This window comes from Narcine bancroftii, chromosome 9 (assembly GCF_036971445.1).
Source record: "Narcine bancroftii isolate sNarBan1 chromosome 9, sNarBan1.hap1, whole genome shotgun sequence".
Taxonomy (NCBI): domain Eukaryota; kingdom Metazoa; phylum Chordata; class Chondrichthyes; order Torpediniformes; family Narcinidae; genus Narcine; species Narcine bancroftii.
Genome location: NC_091477.1, coordinates 57,726,760 through 57,743,204, shown reverse-complemented (window position 1 = coordinate 57,743,204; position 16,445 = coordinate 57,726,760). Strand labels below are relative to the sequence as shown.

The 16,445-nt window shown below is 41.8% G+C and overlaps 1 protein-coding gene across 2 annotated transcripts in view; it reads left to right on the top strand.

The window, feature by feature from the left end:
* Positions 1-15,562, top strand: part of LOC138743679 (rab11 family-interacting protein 2-like) — a 93,952-nt gene extending 78,390 nt beyond the window's left edge. The window contains exon 4 of one of the 2 annotated variants that reach the window (XM_069899256.1): positions 14,943-15,562. In XM_069899256.1, the coding sequence (XP_069755357.1) occupies positions 14,943-15,424 (482 nt within the window). In that variant the 3' untranslated portion in view covers positions 15,425-15,562. Of the gene's footprint in view, positions 1-5,655; positions 6,057-14,942 lie in introns of those variants that run through there. The other variant, XM_069899257.1, reaches the window with a different exon arrangement.
* Positions 15,563-16,445: the final 883 nt, after the last annotated feature.

The window sequence follows — 16,445 nt, the reverse complement described above, 5'->3', positions numbered from 1 at the left end:
CTGACAAGTCCGATGCGGGACAGGCAGACACGATTGCAGCGGTTGCAGGGGAAAATTGGTTGGTTGGGGTTGGGTGTTGGGTTTTTCCTCCTTTGCCTTTTGTCAGTGAGGTGGGCTCTGCGGTCTTCTTCAAAGGAGGTTGCTGCCCGCCAAACTGTGAGGCGCCAAGATGCACGGTTTGAGGCGTTATCAGCCCACTGGCGGTGGTCAATGTGGCAGGCACCAAGAGATTTCTTTAGGCAGTCCTTGTACCTTTTCTTTGGTGCACCTCTGTCACGGTGGCCAGTGGAGAGCTCGCCATATAACACGATCTTGGGAAGGCGATGGTCCTCCATTCTGGAGACGTGAACCATCCAGCGCAGCTGGATCTTCAGCAGCGTGGACTCGATGCTGTCGACCTCTGCCATCTCGAGTACTTCGACGTTAGGGATGTAAGCGCTCCAATGGATGTTGAGGATGGAGCGGAGACAACGCTGGTGGAAGCGTTCTAGGAGCTGTAGGTGGTGCCGGTAGAGGACCCATGATTCGGAGCCGAACAGGAGTGTGGGTATGACAACAGCTCTGTATACGCTTATCTTTGTGAGGTTTTTCAGTTGGTTGTTTTTCCAGACTCTTTTGTGTAGTCTTCCAAAGGCGCTATTTGCCTTGGCGAGTCTGTTGTCTATCTCATTGTCGATCCTTGCATCTGATGAAATGGTGCAGCCGAGATAGGTAAACTGGTTGACCGTTTTGAGTTTTGTGTGCCCGATGGAGATGTGGGGGGGCTGGTAGTCATGGTGGGGAGCTGGCTGATGGAGGACCTCTTGTCTACAGTTATGCTAAAGGTCAGGGAGTTGTGATCACTGTCATCAAAAGACCCCAACTCCAAGAGGTCTGTCACCTGACCAAGTTCATTACCCAGTACTGGATCAAGTATGGCCTCTCCTCTTGTCAGCTTGTCAACGTACTGCGTTGGGAATCCTTCTTGGACACTCTTGAAAAATTCTCTGCTATCTATCCCTCTTGCAACTTGGGAGGTTGATGTCTCTCATAACAACAACCCTGCTATTTTTACACCATTCCACAATGTGAATGCTTATCTACTCCTCAATGTCCTGAGCGCAATTTGGGGGCCTATAGACTACTCCTAAAAGAGTGATAGCTCCCTTCCTGCTTTCAACTTCCACCCACACTGATTCAGTAGAAAATCCCTCCACAATGACCTCCCTTTCTTACAACAGTAATTCTGTCCCTTGGCATTTTTACACAGAAACTTCAGAATTATGTTTTTAAAAATTGGCACTTACTTCTTTTGTTTCCCGATGTGATCATTTACTCAGAGGCACTCCTACACAGGCTTCCTGTGTTGAGGAGTTTGTTAGAGGGGGAACGTTTTATTCATTAGGCCTTTTTCTTACGGAGTGGCTGTGGTCAATTTACACTGCAGCCTGTAAAAATGTGTTGGGATACGAGCAGAAAAATTACGAGATGGAATTCACATAAAAAATTCTGTCCCGACATTTTTAGACTGCCACTGGAGCAGAAATTTTCCACTCTTCAGTGGCTGTGTAAAAATGCCTCTTCATTAACAATATTAATACCCCCAAACCCACACCACCCCCACCCCCACTCTTTTACCTCCCTTCCTATCCCTTTTGAAACATCTAAACCCAGGGATCTGCATCAGCCAATCCTGCCTTATGTCAGAGCATCATATTTTGTTTGTGGTTAGAGGGCAGTCTGGAGATTATAGAATTAATGGGAAATATTACTGAATTTGGGTCTGTATGGGCGAGTGTGTTTATCTGGAGATTAATGCTAGGTCTCAGTACCAGGACTATCTTGTAGGAAGATGAAGACTTTGGTAACAAAGAGATTCCTAAAGATTATTGACTTGGAACATAGAACATGATAGCACAGGCCCTTCAACCCACAATATTATGCCAACTTACATAAACCTAATTAACAACAATCTAATTTTTCCCAACCTCACACCCATAACCCTCTATTTTACATCTTTGTGCCTATCTAAGAGTTCTTTGAATGTCCCTATTGCACCATCCTCCACCATCACCCCCAGTAATGCATTCCAGGCACCCACCACTCTGTGTATTAAAAAAAACTTACCTCTGACATCTCCTGTCCACTCACCTTAAATATATGGCCTCTGGTATTTGCTATTGTCGCTCTGGAAAAATGGTGCGAGGTGTCCAACCTATCTAAACCTCTCACTTGTTGATCCTCATCGTGCAGGTAAGGAGTAATTAAATTTCTAGCTCAGTGTATGGAAGCACAATAGCTTCAAATACCATCATCCATTACCAGTATTATGTGCTCCCGGTTCATTTTCAATTGTGTGGGACTGTCACTTTAAGAGAACAGATTTAGCAAAACTCTGCAGGCTTAGGAAAGTGAATGTGAAGTGAAGGCAGATTGAAGACAGCATGTTCTTATATTGGATACATCTTGAAAAGAGAGGAAACCTAGGCACAGAGGCCATGTGACCAACAGCTTCAAGAATGAGTGCAGGGTGTAGTGGCCTGCACCTCGAGCTGATACAGGAAAGGCCGTCGAACACAGCAACCAGCAAAACATCGTGCAGACTGAAATGCCCATTTCCATAGGCCACCAGCAAAGCGGTGAGACCGGCCAATCACCACGGGTGGACCGCAGGGGGCCTAATCAGGGCCGGGCATCCAAGATAACCAATTGGAAGCCGGCCCGCTCAAGCCAGGCTCCGGTGGTGACACAGGCAGGCCTGCGACTAAATATGACTCAGTGTCAAATACACTCTACTGATGTGTGTGTTTTCTGTGAATTCAAGTTACAGCCTTAGGGCTATAACCTAGCTGTAGCCATAGCGACCTTGCTACAATGGTGACCCAGAATGGTCCAAACGACAAAAATGGAAGAGCAACCTGCGATCAACTCCATAATGTTGAAGCTGCCCGGCTTCTGAATGTTGCAAACACAGGTGTAGTTCCAGCAAACCGAGGCACGTTTTGCCATTCGACAGATCTCCGCTGACGACACACGCTATTGCCAAGTGGTCAGCGCCCTCAATTTGGACGCCGCAGCTGCAATGTTGATTTCCTTCAGCAGCCCGCAGAGCAAGGAAGGTAAATGGCCATCAAAGAGCTGTTAACCACATTTTTGGGCTCTCAGAGCACACTGCCTGACTGTTGCATAGGGGACAAATCCCTTCTGCCCTCATGAACAACATGCTCGCTCTCAACAATGGCCACACCTCCTACCTGCTGTTCCAGCAGATCTTCCTGGAAAGGTTGCCTGAGGACATCTGGTTGCTCATCATGGAAGAAGACTGATGACCCCAGGAAGGTGGCTGCCCAAGCAGACCTGCTATGGGCAGCGAAGAGGAACACCTGCACTTCGCTCGAGCAGGTGACAGCACCGCATCAATAACGCCCGACCAGGAAGACCACCCACCAACTGTCTGACCAACCAAGTATCCGAACGGCATGCCCCACTAGTGAGCCTTACTGTTTCTATCACCAACAGTGGGGTTCTGAGGCCCATCAATGCCGCTCTCCTTGCATGTTCCAGGAAACACCCAGGCCAGCCATTGTTAATGCCTACGGCAACTGACCAACTCCATAGCCTGCTACAGATTCAAGATTCCCTGTCAGACCGACATTTCTTGGTTGCCACTGGGGCACAATACAGCATCATTCCCCCAACCATCTTGCTTGACCCCCTGTGGCAAAGTAGGCCGGGAGCTCCGAGGAGCAAACAGTTCCAACATCTGAACTTTTGACACCCACTCCATTCCCCTACGCTTTGGGGACAGACAATTCACTTAAAGTTTATAGTGGCGGTCGTGCAACAACCATTACTGGGTACAGATTTCCTGCAGGCCAACTTACTCCTGGTGGATATCAAGGGCCACCAGCTGGTGCATTCCTGGACATTTCAGTCACTCAGTACTGCCGACAATGAATTAACTCAGATCCTAGCAGAATTCCCCTCCATCACCACGCCTCATTTCCATTTGCCAGAACCCAATCATGGGGTGAGGCACCACATTGTTACAGAGTGCCCTCCCCTCCACCCCAGGGTGCAGCATATCCCCCATGGGAAATTCAACTTAACCAGGAACAAGTTCAAAAAGATGAAGGAACTTGGCACTGTGCGGTGCTCCAATAGTCTTTGAGCCTCCCCTCTCCACATGGTCACCAAGGTAGCAGGTGGTTGGAGCCTATGTGGAGACTACCGCCACCTCAGTGAGGCCACCATACCGGATATATATCCTGTGCCCCTTATCCAAGACTTCACCGCTAACCTGCAAGGAGAACAGATATTCTCAAAGGGCTATCACCAGATCCTGGTGCACCCCGAAGATATCCCAAAAACCACCATCATAATCCCCTTGGATTGTGAGATTTCTCTGCATGCTCTTCAGGTTAAAAAAAAAAGGCTCAGACTTTCCAGAGGCTGATGGATGCAGTGGGCCAGGATCTGCATTTTGCCTTCGTTTACCTCAACGACATTTTAATCACCAATCACACCTGCACCAAGCATGCTGCCCACTTAAAACAATTATTCTCCATGCTGAGCGATTTTGGTTTAAACATCAACCTGGCCAGTGCCAGTTTGGCCGAGAGACTATTGACTTCCTGGGCCATTGTATCGACCAACGGGGAGCCAGACCATTATCCACTAAGGTGAGTACTATTTGTTCTTTCCCCATGCCATTGATGGTGAAGGGTTTGGTCAACTTTCATCACCACTTCATACCTGCAGTGGCCTGCATCATGAGCCCACTCTTTCCCCTCATGGCAGAACCCAGTAAAAACATACAAGTTATACCGGGCAAATTCATGGCATCCTCTGAGAACTTAGGGGAGCCCCCAGTGACCAGATTGTCCCAACTACACGAGTTCTTAGGCACTCTGGCCCCTGCTAAACCGAGACCCCATGGCCATCCCTACACTTGCGTCCCAAAGAACTTTACTGACGTGTTTGCTCAGTGCGAGGCTCACCGGACCCCTCTACAGCCATCATACAAGGGGCCATACCTTGTCCTCAGACACAACGGCTCCACCTGTGTTTTGGACATTGGTAGCAGGGAAGAGACTTCCACACTCAACTGGTTGAAACTGGCCTACTTGGAACTTGACAAGCCCATCACTCTTCTGACCCCACGGCGCAGAGGTCAGCCTCCTAAAAACAACACCTCGATGGCTGGTTCCGGAGTGGGGTGGGGGTCGTGTAGTGGGCCAACATAGGAAATGCCCATCCAATGCGGCAACCGGCAAAGCATTGTGCGGGCTGAAACGCAGACAAGTGAAACTTGCCAGTCATGCTGGTGGATCGCCAGGGGCCCAATCGGAGCACGGGCATCCGAGGTAACCAATCGGCAGCCGACCACGCTGCAGTGGTGACGCAGCCGAGCTGACTATAGCAGGCAGGGCTGCCACTGAATAAACTCAGTGACAAATACACTCTACTGGTGTGTATGTCTTTCTTCTCCTGCGGATTCAGGCTACGGCCTTAGGCCTATAACTGAGAGCTATAACTTAGCTGGAGCCGTAGCGACCTCGCTACAAGGAGCCATTTGAAGGAAGCAGCACTTGAAGAAGCATCTTTTGAAGGGATGCTGTGCTGAAGTGACCTTGTGTGATAATAAACAATCTGTCTGATTTCCCCATGTTACAGGTGAATGAATGTGGCCATGTTGAGGAGTCATTACTTGGAGATGCATCCTTTGAGGAAATTCTTTGCTGACTGTGGTTATAGACAACTGCCTGATTTCTCCAGATTATAAGGAAAATAAGAATACCTCTCTGTGACCAAAAAGAGTGAAGGTCACTTTGATTGGCTGATCCACAGAAATAGTTCTGGAAGCAGAATAAATACTCTATTTGGATTGTGACCTTTGTGAGGATCTGAATTCGGCTGACCCACGAAAAGGATTTTGGAAGCTTTGTGAGCATCACTCCCTGCGTGACCCCTACACCAAAGAGGGGTGTTTTGGTTGTCATTTGTCTAAAAAGAACATTTTGCTGGAAGCACTTTGACAAGGGTTTCATGAGTTAATAAACTTTCTGTCACCCCTGCTCTCTCTTGCACATTTCATGAACTGCTAATTTCATCTCAGGCCTGTGTGTCGCATTAATTTCAAGCCTATGTGTCAACATTGAATTTCCTTTTTTGAAAACTTTATTTATAATTTTAAAATACATATATGTTAAAAAAAACCATCCCCCACCCTCCACCACCCCCCCACTCATAACAGACCCCTCAAGCAGAGCAAAAAAAAACCATACATCAGTTAATTACGTATGCTGCGTGATGTGTCACACTTACAATTTTAAAAAATTAAGATATTTCCAAACCCATCAATTTCAAATAAGGTGACCACATCTGAACCAAAGAAGAGTAATTATCATGCAAATTATATGTTATTTTCTCCATTTCATCTGATGCAAGGATCGACAAAGAAACAGACAACAGACTCACCAAGGCAAATAGTGCCTTTGGAAGACTACACAAAAGAGTCTGGAAAAACAACCACCTGAAGAAACACACAAGGATCAGCATGTACAGAGCCGTTGTCATACCCACGCTCCTGTTCGGCTCCGAATCATGGGTCCTCTACTGGCATCACCTACGGCTCCTAGAACACTTCCATCAGTGCTGTCCATCCTCAACATTCATTGGAACGACTTCATCACCAACATCGAAGTACTCGAGCTGGCAGAGTCCGCAAGCATCGAATCCATGCTGCTGAAGACCCAACTGCGCTGGGTGGGTCACGTCTCCAGAATGGAGGACCATCGCCTTCCCAAGATCGTGTTCTATGGCCACTGAGACAGAGGTACAAGGACTGCTTAATCTCTTGGTGCCTGTCACATTGACCACCGCCAGTGGGCTGATATCGCCTCCAACCGTGCATCTTGGCGCCTCACAGTTCGGCGGGCAGCAACCTCCTTTGAAGAAGACCGCAGAGCCCACCTCACTGACAAAAGACAAAGGAGGAAAAACCCAACACCCAACCCCAACCAACCAATTTTCCCTTGCAACCGCTGCAACCGTGCCTGCCTGTCCCACTTCGGACTTGTCAGTCACCAACGAGCCTGCAGGAGACGTGGACATACCTCTCCATAAATCTTTGTCCGCGAAGCCAAGCCAAAGAAAAGAAATATGTTATTTTCTCCATGTAAATTACAGAATCTTAACTCATTATGCCATCGGGCTATATTTAATTCCACATTATCTTTCCATGTAATTGCAATATATTTCCGCGCTACCGCTAATGCCAAACAAACAAATGCCATCTGAAACTTATCCAACTCAAAACCAGTAACTAAAGATGTAGTATAACCCAACAGAAAAATTAATGGATCAATGGTAATTTAATCTTAAATAATTTTTCCAAAAACTTTTTAATTTTTTTCCAAAATAGTTGAACTTTATCACAAGACCAAACTGCATGTAAAAACATTCCAGTATGGATTCTACATCTAAAATATAAATCTGCATTACTAAAACCATATCTTTTTAATTTTACAAGAGTCAAGTATAACTGATGTAAAAAATTATAATTAACTAAACTATATCTTACATTATTAATTTAGTCACACTATCTTGACACATAATTTCCCATTCCTCCTGAGTTATATCAAACGATAAATTTTCCCATTTAATTCTAGATTTACTTAAATCTGGTTTATTCATCTTATCTTGTAGCAAAGCATACATTTCTGATTTATCTAATAAACAAATGGAGAATTAGATAGAATCCCAAACTTCTCCATGTCTAATAAAAGACAGAAACTGTCCATCTTCAAAACAATCATCCACCACCTTAATATCCTTAGAATTCCAAATCCTTAAATATGGATCATTCATCGAAAAAGGAATAACTTTATTTTGTTATAACGACATTTGGGCCCCAAGAATCTACAATATAATTTCTTTTAGTCCAAATCTCTAATAAATGTTTTAAAACCGGCATATTATGTCCCTGTAACAAACAACTATTCCATTTAAATATAAATTGATGAACTTGAGGCTCAGAAATACAAGCCAATTCAACTTTAGCCCACCCAGGAAGTTGAGTAACAGCAAACATCCTATTAACAAATTTTAATTGCGTCGCCTCAATAATTCTTAAAATGAGGCAATTGAAGTCTACCTAAAGCATATTTCCATGTCAATTTCTGCAATAGCTAATTTACCTTTCCACAAAAACCTTCTCTCCGCAGTATTCAATTCTTGAAAAAATGCTTTTGGAAGTACACATGGAAAAAGGTATTGAATACATGGAAAAATGTTCATTTTAGTACAATTTCACATGGCCTATTAATGTTAAAGGAAAATCTTACCACTTATTCAAGTCTCTCTTAATATTTTTAATGACAGTACATGATTTAATTTGTATAGAGATTGATAATTTACATCAAATATTTAATTTTATTAGAGCATCTCAACTTTGTCATCTGTTTGCAATCAGTATAATCATCATCTGAAACTGGTAATATTTCACTTTTATCCCATTTAACTTTATACCCAGACATTACTCCATATTACTCCAAACACTCTTGTAAATATTTCAAAGATTGTTCCGGATGTGTTAAATATATCAACACATCATCTGCAAATAAGTTGATCCTCTGCAATTTTTATTCTCTTGATATTACTATTTTGTCTGATAGCCTGAGGTAATGGCTCTATGTCCAATGCAAATAAGGCTGGTGACAATGAACAACCTTGATGTGTTGATCTCAATCATTTAAATGATGAAGTTTGACCATTCGTCACCACCCTAGCAACTGAATTTTTATATAAGTGGCCCGAACTTAAATTTTTCTCATACTTTAAATAAAAAATACCATTCCACTCGGTCAAATGCATTTTCTGCATCAAGTCCATCATTGTTTGGTTGGGCTGATGCCTTGACGCATTGATTAAAGTTATCAGTCTAAAATATTATCCGAAGCATATCTATTCTGCCTGATCAACATGTACCAATTGGGGTAAATATTTAGCAAGTCTGATTGTTAATACTTTAGCTACTCTTTTATAATCTACATTCAATAAAGTAATTGGTCGGTATGAAGCTACTTTCAAAGGATCTCTGTCTTTCTTTGGAATTTCTTTGTAATTATTGCTCTTGAAAAAGAATCTGGTAATGATTTCTCATCTGACCCTTGTTTAAGCACATCCATAAATACAGGAGACAAAACTTCATCAAACTCCTTATAAAACTCTGCAGTGAACCCATCATCTCCAGGAGATTTTCCATTCGGCATAGTTTGTATAGCCTCCTCAAATTCAAAATCTGTAAATGGGGCCTTCAATTCCTTCACATCCTCATCCTTTAAAACCTAAGTCTAAAGCAGATTAAAAAAAAGACTCAGTAGAACCATTTTCTTTAATCTCTTCAGAAGTATATAACTTTTGGTAAAATAAATGAAATTGATCATTAATTTCCTGAGGTTTATGTAACCGTTGAGTTATTTTTTACAGCATTAATTGTCCTTGAAGCCTGCTCAGCCTTCAACAATAATTCATAATAATATTGTTTAGATCTCAGTATTAATCTTTCATATTGATATGTTTGCAATGTATTATAACGAACTTTCAATTTAGTCAATGCTGCTTTTTTTAATCTTCAGTAGAATTCCTTTGAAAATCCTTTTCTAAAACTAATAACAAAGTCTGACTCTCTGCCAAAAATTATTTCTTATTTCTTGTAGAATAATTTGACCTCGCAAACATGCTTTCAAAGCATCCCATAAAACAAAATTACTCTGAACCAAATTAGTATTTATCTGTAAAAAGGATACAATGTGTTCCTTGATAAAGCTATATAGCTAATGAATGCAGGTTGTTTCAATAACATTGCATTAAATCTCCATCAATAGGTCATCTCCATAACTTCAGAACCAACACAAGATATATACAACATAGAGTGATCATACACAATCCTACTCTTATATTCAACCTGAATAATCTGAGCCTGAAGATGTGCCAATACTAAAAACAAATCAATTCTCGAAAAAGGATCGTGTCAAGATGAATAAAAAGAAAAATCTTTTTCCATCAGGTTTAACTTTCTCCAAATTTCAACCAAATTCAAATCTTTCATCAAAGCTGCCATCTTAAATTTCTTTACACTTTTTGGAGATTTATCTAATAATGGATTCAAAACATAATTAAAACCTCCTCCAATTAAAATATTTTCATTAGCCTGATTCAACGTCAAAAAAGTTTCAGATACAAACCGTTCGTCGTCTACATTAGGTGCGTAAACATTCAACAGTGTCCACACTTCTGCAAAAATTTTACAATTAACCATCAAAACTCTGCCTGCTATCACAGAGAATGATTCCAATTCAAACAGTATCTTTTTATGTACCAAAATTGCCACTCCTCTCAATTTAGACAGAGAAGCAATAATATGTCCAACCCAATCCCTTTTCAACTTCATATGTTCTCGGTCAAATGTGTTTCCTGTAAAAAAAGTGAAATCAACCTTCATCTTTTTAATATACACCAGTACACGCTTACATCCACGCTGCTGAAGATCCAGCTGCGCTGGATGGGTCACGTCTCCAGAATGGAGGACCATCGCCTTCCCAAGATCGTATTATATGGCGAGCTCTCCACTGGCCACCGTGACAGAGGTGCACCAAAGAAAAGGTACAAGGACTGCCTAAAGAAATCTCTTGGTGCCTGCCACATTGACCACCGCCAGTGGGCTGATAACGCCTCAAACCGTGCATCTTGGCGCCTCACAGTTTGGCGGGCAGCAGCCTCCTTTGAAGAAGACCGCAGAGCCCACCTCACTGACAAAAGGCAAAGGAGGAAAAACCCAACACCCAACCCCAACCAACCAATTTTCCCTTGCAACCGCTGCAATCGTGTCTGCCTGTCCCGCATCGGACTGGTCAGCCACAAACGAGCCTGCAGCTGACGTGGACTTTTTACCCCCTCCATAAATCTTCGTCCGCGAAGCCAAGCCAAAGAAGAAGAAAGAAGACCCTGAACATTAAAAGTTGCAAAATTCAAATTACCCATATTTACTAAAAAAAACTCACACAGCAAATGCAAATATAAAAAAAAGAAGCTCCCCTTGCATAAATAAAAATTCCCCTCTAAAACTACAAAAAAAAATTTAAACCCTAAAAAAAAACAAAGTAAAATATATATTATAAAACTCCCCAAAACGACAACAAATGTAGTAAGTCCCCAATTAACTGGGTGTGGAGAATACCACTAGTGGCAGATGATTTCAGAAGTATCAGAGTCATCCACCACCCTGCCTCCCCCCCCCCCCAGGTAAGCTTCTATAAAAAGTTAATCATCTTGTTCAAGTTCATCCTACTGACTCCAGTCCAGACAAAGATTGTTCCGAATCTTCAATATCAAGCAGACTTTGCATCATTTCTTCCTTCTTCCCTTTCCAATTCCCATTCCTCTTCTCAGATATTCTCCTCTTAGGCGATTGTGGTCGATCAGATCGAGTACACACATCTGGCAAAGAATTAGCAAAAATTAATGGATCGTGATCACTCTGAAAAAATTGAGATTGATAATTCCCATAAAAAACTTTCAGCACAGCAGGATATCGAAAAGCGAGCTTGTACCCCTTTCACCACAATACCACTTTATCTGAATTAAATTCCTTACATCTCTTAATTATCTCTTGACTCAAATCTGCATAAAGGAATACTCTATTACCCTGAACATTCAGTGGAGCCTGATTTTGATGGGCTTTTTGAACAGCCCAACAGATGATTGCAAAATCATCTCCCCATCATGATACATCAAACATTGAATTAAGACAGCCCAAGGCGGCTGTCCTGGGTAAGGTTTCTTCCTTAATGCCCTATGTGCTCTATCCAATTCCAAACCATCGGGAGAAACTCAGCACCCAGGGTATCTGGAATCCACTTCTTAAAAAACTTAACCGCATCTGAGCCTTCAATATCTTTGGGAAGTCCCACTATCTTTGCATTATTACGTCGACTTTGGTTCTCCAAAGAATCAATCTTTTTCAACAAGTCTCTCTTATGAATTTCCCAGCCTGCGAAAGAATCTTCCACTTTATCCATTTTTTCCCTATTTTGTTCCACTTCGTCTCTACATTCAAAATGCCTCTTAAAATTGTCCTGTACTGCCTTCAAACACTTATTAACATCAGTTTTCACTGTAGACATATCTTTTTTTACAAATGACACTTCTTCACAAATATTATTCATTCTACCCTTCATATCCATAAATCCTTGATTCATCTGTGAAGGTATCTGAAAGGCCATATTCTCCATCTGTTTAGCAATACCTTCTAAAACAGTAAAGACTGCTTCAATCCCAGCCTCTTCCATTTCTGGAGACATCTCAGCTGAAACACTACTTTTAAGGAGCCTTCCTTAATTTTGGCTGCTGCAGTTACGATTGCTTGTTCCTCTTTTTCCAGCAGAGCAGAACTTTCTTCCCCCTCTTCATCTGCAGTCATTGCTGGGCGCGTTGTCCAGCTGCGGGTTTGGACCCCCACCAATGTTGGGCCAACTTCTTTGGCACGACACTGAAAGGGTCACCCCACAACCCAGACGCGTTCCAGCAGATCACGCACACATGTATTCCCATGCGTGCCCGGGAGCCCTGACAGCTGCACAGGCGTGTCTTCTGACACCGCTGTGGACTGCTGGGCCGCCAGCCATGCTTACGGGCTTGCGATGGCTAGAAGAGGATGTCGCTAGACACCACTCAGCTACTTTGTCTGTGCGCCCGGCAATACGGGCGCACGTTTCCAATTCCACCGAGCGGGTAGAAGATAGACTGGCACCCGTTTTGCGGCTGCAAGATGGCCGCTGGTGTAATACTCAGCCTATGTTGCAACTTGGAAGCAGCTTCAATCAACTCTGTGGCTTCTTTCTTGGCACTTTTAAAAGGCAGTTTCTTTTGTAATTGACTTTGAGCTTTCTTCACATTTGCAGCCATTTGTATATCTTTTGTCTTCAAATATCTTCAGAAACTTTTTCCAGGTTTTCCAGACTTTATAATTTGGGCTTTACCACTCCTGGGGAGTGCTGGTTTTGCATGTCATTTCCCTATGCCATCTTGCCACACGCCCCCCCCCCCCCATTGAATTTCTGAAACTAAACTCTGAACTGCCTTTTGGACCTTGAGGTGTCATGGCTTGGGGTATTACATACACACACACACACACATGTGCGAGTATATATTCATGCATAATTAGGGGTTGTTAAGTGTCAATAAGTTTAGACAAGTGTAAATAAGTTAGATAAGCTGTTATATCATTGTTAATCAAAATATTATTTTAAATATAACATTGTCTTGGCTAATTTGCTGCTGTCTGGTACATAGCACCAGTTATGTTGCATTGCCAAGGTCTAAATAAAGCATATCAGTTTTCTCTTTGTTATTAGAATTGAGATTTTTTTAAGGAAAACATTTTTGGGAGTGGTAAAATCATTATTAGGTACAGATGTTCTTGGGAAAAAGCACTTCTCTGCCCACAAATTCAGTTTCTTGCCCTCATTTATTTTGGGTGCCTCTCTCATTTTAAATTGTGACAGAGAGCTTTGTTAATGTTGAAAAACAAATTTGAACTGCAAAGTCATTTTCATAATCCTTTTTAGGCAATATCTTAGGATCAGACATGCCTTGTTTCCATTTAAATTTTGTGGGTGATAAGATGACCGATGAGGTCAGTGTAGGGCTGTAGAACCTTCAGCAAATCGTGTAGGTGGTGCATGGCAGGGCATGCAGATGGGTTTCACTATCATTTAGTTGGCCTTTTCCATCATTTATCCTGAGTTCGAATGCATGGACACATGTTCTCAAAACCATCCAGAATGTCTCTCCACTACAAACAGAATTTGTCCAGTAATTCTGAATAGTCAATGAGTGAATCCTTGAATCTTTTCCCCTGCCTGTCTTGTAATCTCTTTACATCTTGCAATCTCTTTACATCTTGCAATAGAATGACCATTTGGGGAATCAGACATTGTGGCCTGCCTAATGGAGCTGATTGAATATAATTAGGATGTTTGCTTGAGAGAAAGTGCTGGCAAATGCAGATATACAAGTGCCTGTCTTCATTCACACCTATTATGTCTTCAGCAGGAGTTTGTCCTGCATAATTGAAGCTGAAAAATCTGGACATCCATTTTGGACATTTTAGTATAGTGAGCAGAAAATGCTCTATCATTAAACTTTGTTCCATTCAGGGAGCTGTAAAGAGTTATAATGGATGAAATTTGTAGAAAATTATTTCACTGCCAGGAAGTAGCAGTAGATTGGTCTCTGTTTCAATCATGTTAAAATTAAATGTCAAAATAGGATTTGAGTTAACATCTCAGTTGCCCTTTTGATGATTACCAGAGATCAAAAATTTGCTTCTGGCAGGAAAGCAGGTTCTTCCTCCCAAGTAGGAAATAAAACGCAAAGATAGCATGCTAACCTCGAGTTAATCTCACTGGAGGACTTGAAGTATTTCCAATCTCTTCAGAGATGGAGAAGGCTAAACAGCAAAGGATATGCATTGTTTTAAAAAAAGCTAATTATTCCTTCCCAAGAAAGTGCTTAAAAATCGGATGCCCCATGCTAAGGTAAGGCTGCAATCTGAAACAAAAGAATTTTTAAATTTTAATTTTTTTTTGTCCCACGTACCCATGTCATTCAATCACACCCATTAACCTATACCTCGGTATGTTTTTTAGAAAGGTGGGAGGAAACTGGTGTCCCTGGGGAAAATCCATGCAGGCATGGAGAGAATATACAAACTCCTTACAAACAGCATGGGATTCAAACTCCAGTCCCAATCAGTAGTGTTGTAACAGTGTTGCACTAACCGTTGAGGAGTTTTTAGTTTGGGACGGCGTCCTTGGCATTTGTAAATATTAGCTTTATGAAGTCCCCAGAATAGGGTTTTGTTTCATATTCAAGAATCTTTTGTTTTCATCACACAGCTGCTCAAATGGATCCCAGAGGAGAAACAAATTCAGCATTTAATTCTCCAGAAGCAAAAATGCAGGGTGGACCTGAGGTTAATCCTTATCATTTCCACAATATCCATAAAAGCTCTGGAGATGTTGTCCAGTTGAGGAAAGAAGATTCCTGTTGTGCTGAAGATAAGCCTGAGAAAACAGCAGTTATGAAGCTGGAGAAAACCACCATTCTGATGGTAGAATCTAAGGATATTGGCCATAACAAAACATCAGAAGCCGTTGCTGCACAGGAGCTACCCAAACTAGAAACCAACACAGGCAAAATTTTAGCATCTTTTAACCATCCAGTAGAATCCATAAAGCCCCCTCAGTTTGATGATAACTTGAACTTATCATTTATGTTAGCTGGTGAGGGTCGAAATGGGGCAATAGAACGATGGAAAATAAAGCCTCCAACTTGTTGTACCCAGTGCTTTCGGCATGCAGAGTTAAGAAGCAAGTAACAACTTTAAGTTGTCCAGATGCACCCAAAACAAGTGTTTCAATTACCTCAAATAGAGGAAATACATCATGGCTGATTGTGACAGAACACCCATGTGAGCCCATCTTTAAGATCCCTTCAATAAAGTGAAACCATGAAATCTGTCTCTCTTACTAGTGTTCTCATTAATATGAACATTGAAAATGTGAATATAATGTTGAATATAAAGCAACTTCAGAATAGCAAAGCACACATTCAGAGCTCTGAAATCAATCCAAAGTTGGCACAGTTTAGGCTCTGATTTAAGTTTATTTGGATTTGTTAGATTTTCTTAAAGGGGATCCTCAGAACCATCTGCTGTCTTCGAACGTGAAAAATGTTATTTGCTTACTCACAAAATCTTTTGCCAAATGCTCTAAACTGCATGCTGTTGAATCTTTGGAGAAAGCCAACTCTCAGCTTTGCATATTTTCACAATTAGGAAGGAGTGCTATTGCTGCCATTTGCAATGCATTCTGGTAAATGTTGCATCAAAGTGTTTTATCTAAAATTATTATCTTTTAGTGACCCACTAGTTAATGAAAAATTGGACAACTGCTGGCATCCTTCCCACAATATTCTACAGGAAAGACCAGAGATTGGTTCTGAAAGTTCAGAATTGCATAACATCGAGAAAAAATGTATTTGCATATTAGCTATATTAAAAATATGAATAATGAACATCATCCCCCAAATAAACCACCAAACTGGTATTTTCATTTGTCTGATTATTTTCTGCATATAATATACAAGCTGTATATTGAAAAAAAATTATATACTTATCATTTACTGTATCTGAGCCAGATAGAAAGCCAGAACTTAGGTGCAAAGTAGGATTGATGGCACAGAGCCAATCAGGCTCACAGAGCTGTCTCAATCTAAAGCAATGTTAGGTATGGAGTTTTGCCATAATTAGTAGAAGTACTCCCAACAAATGATAGTTTTCAGTGAGCCAAGCTGTCTCCCCAATCATCAGTTGTCTGAGATAATTAATTCTGTTCCAA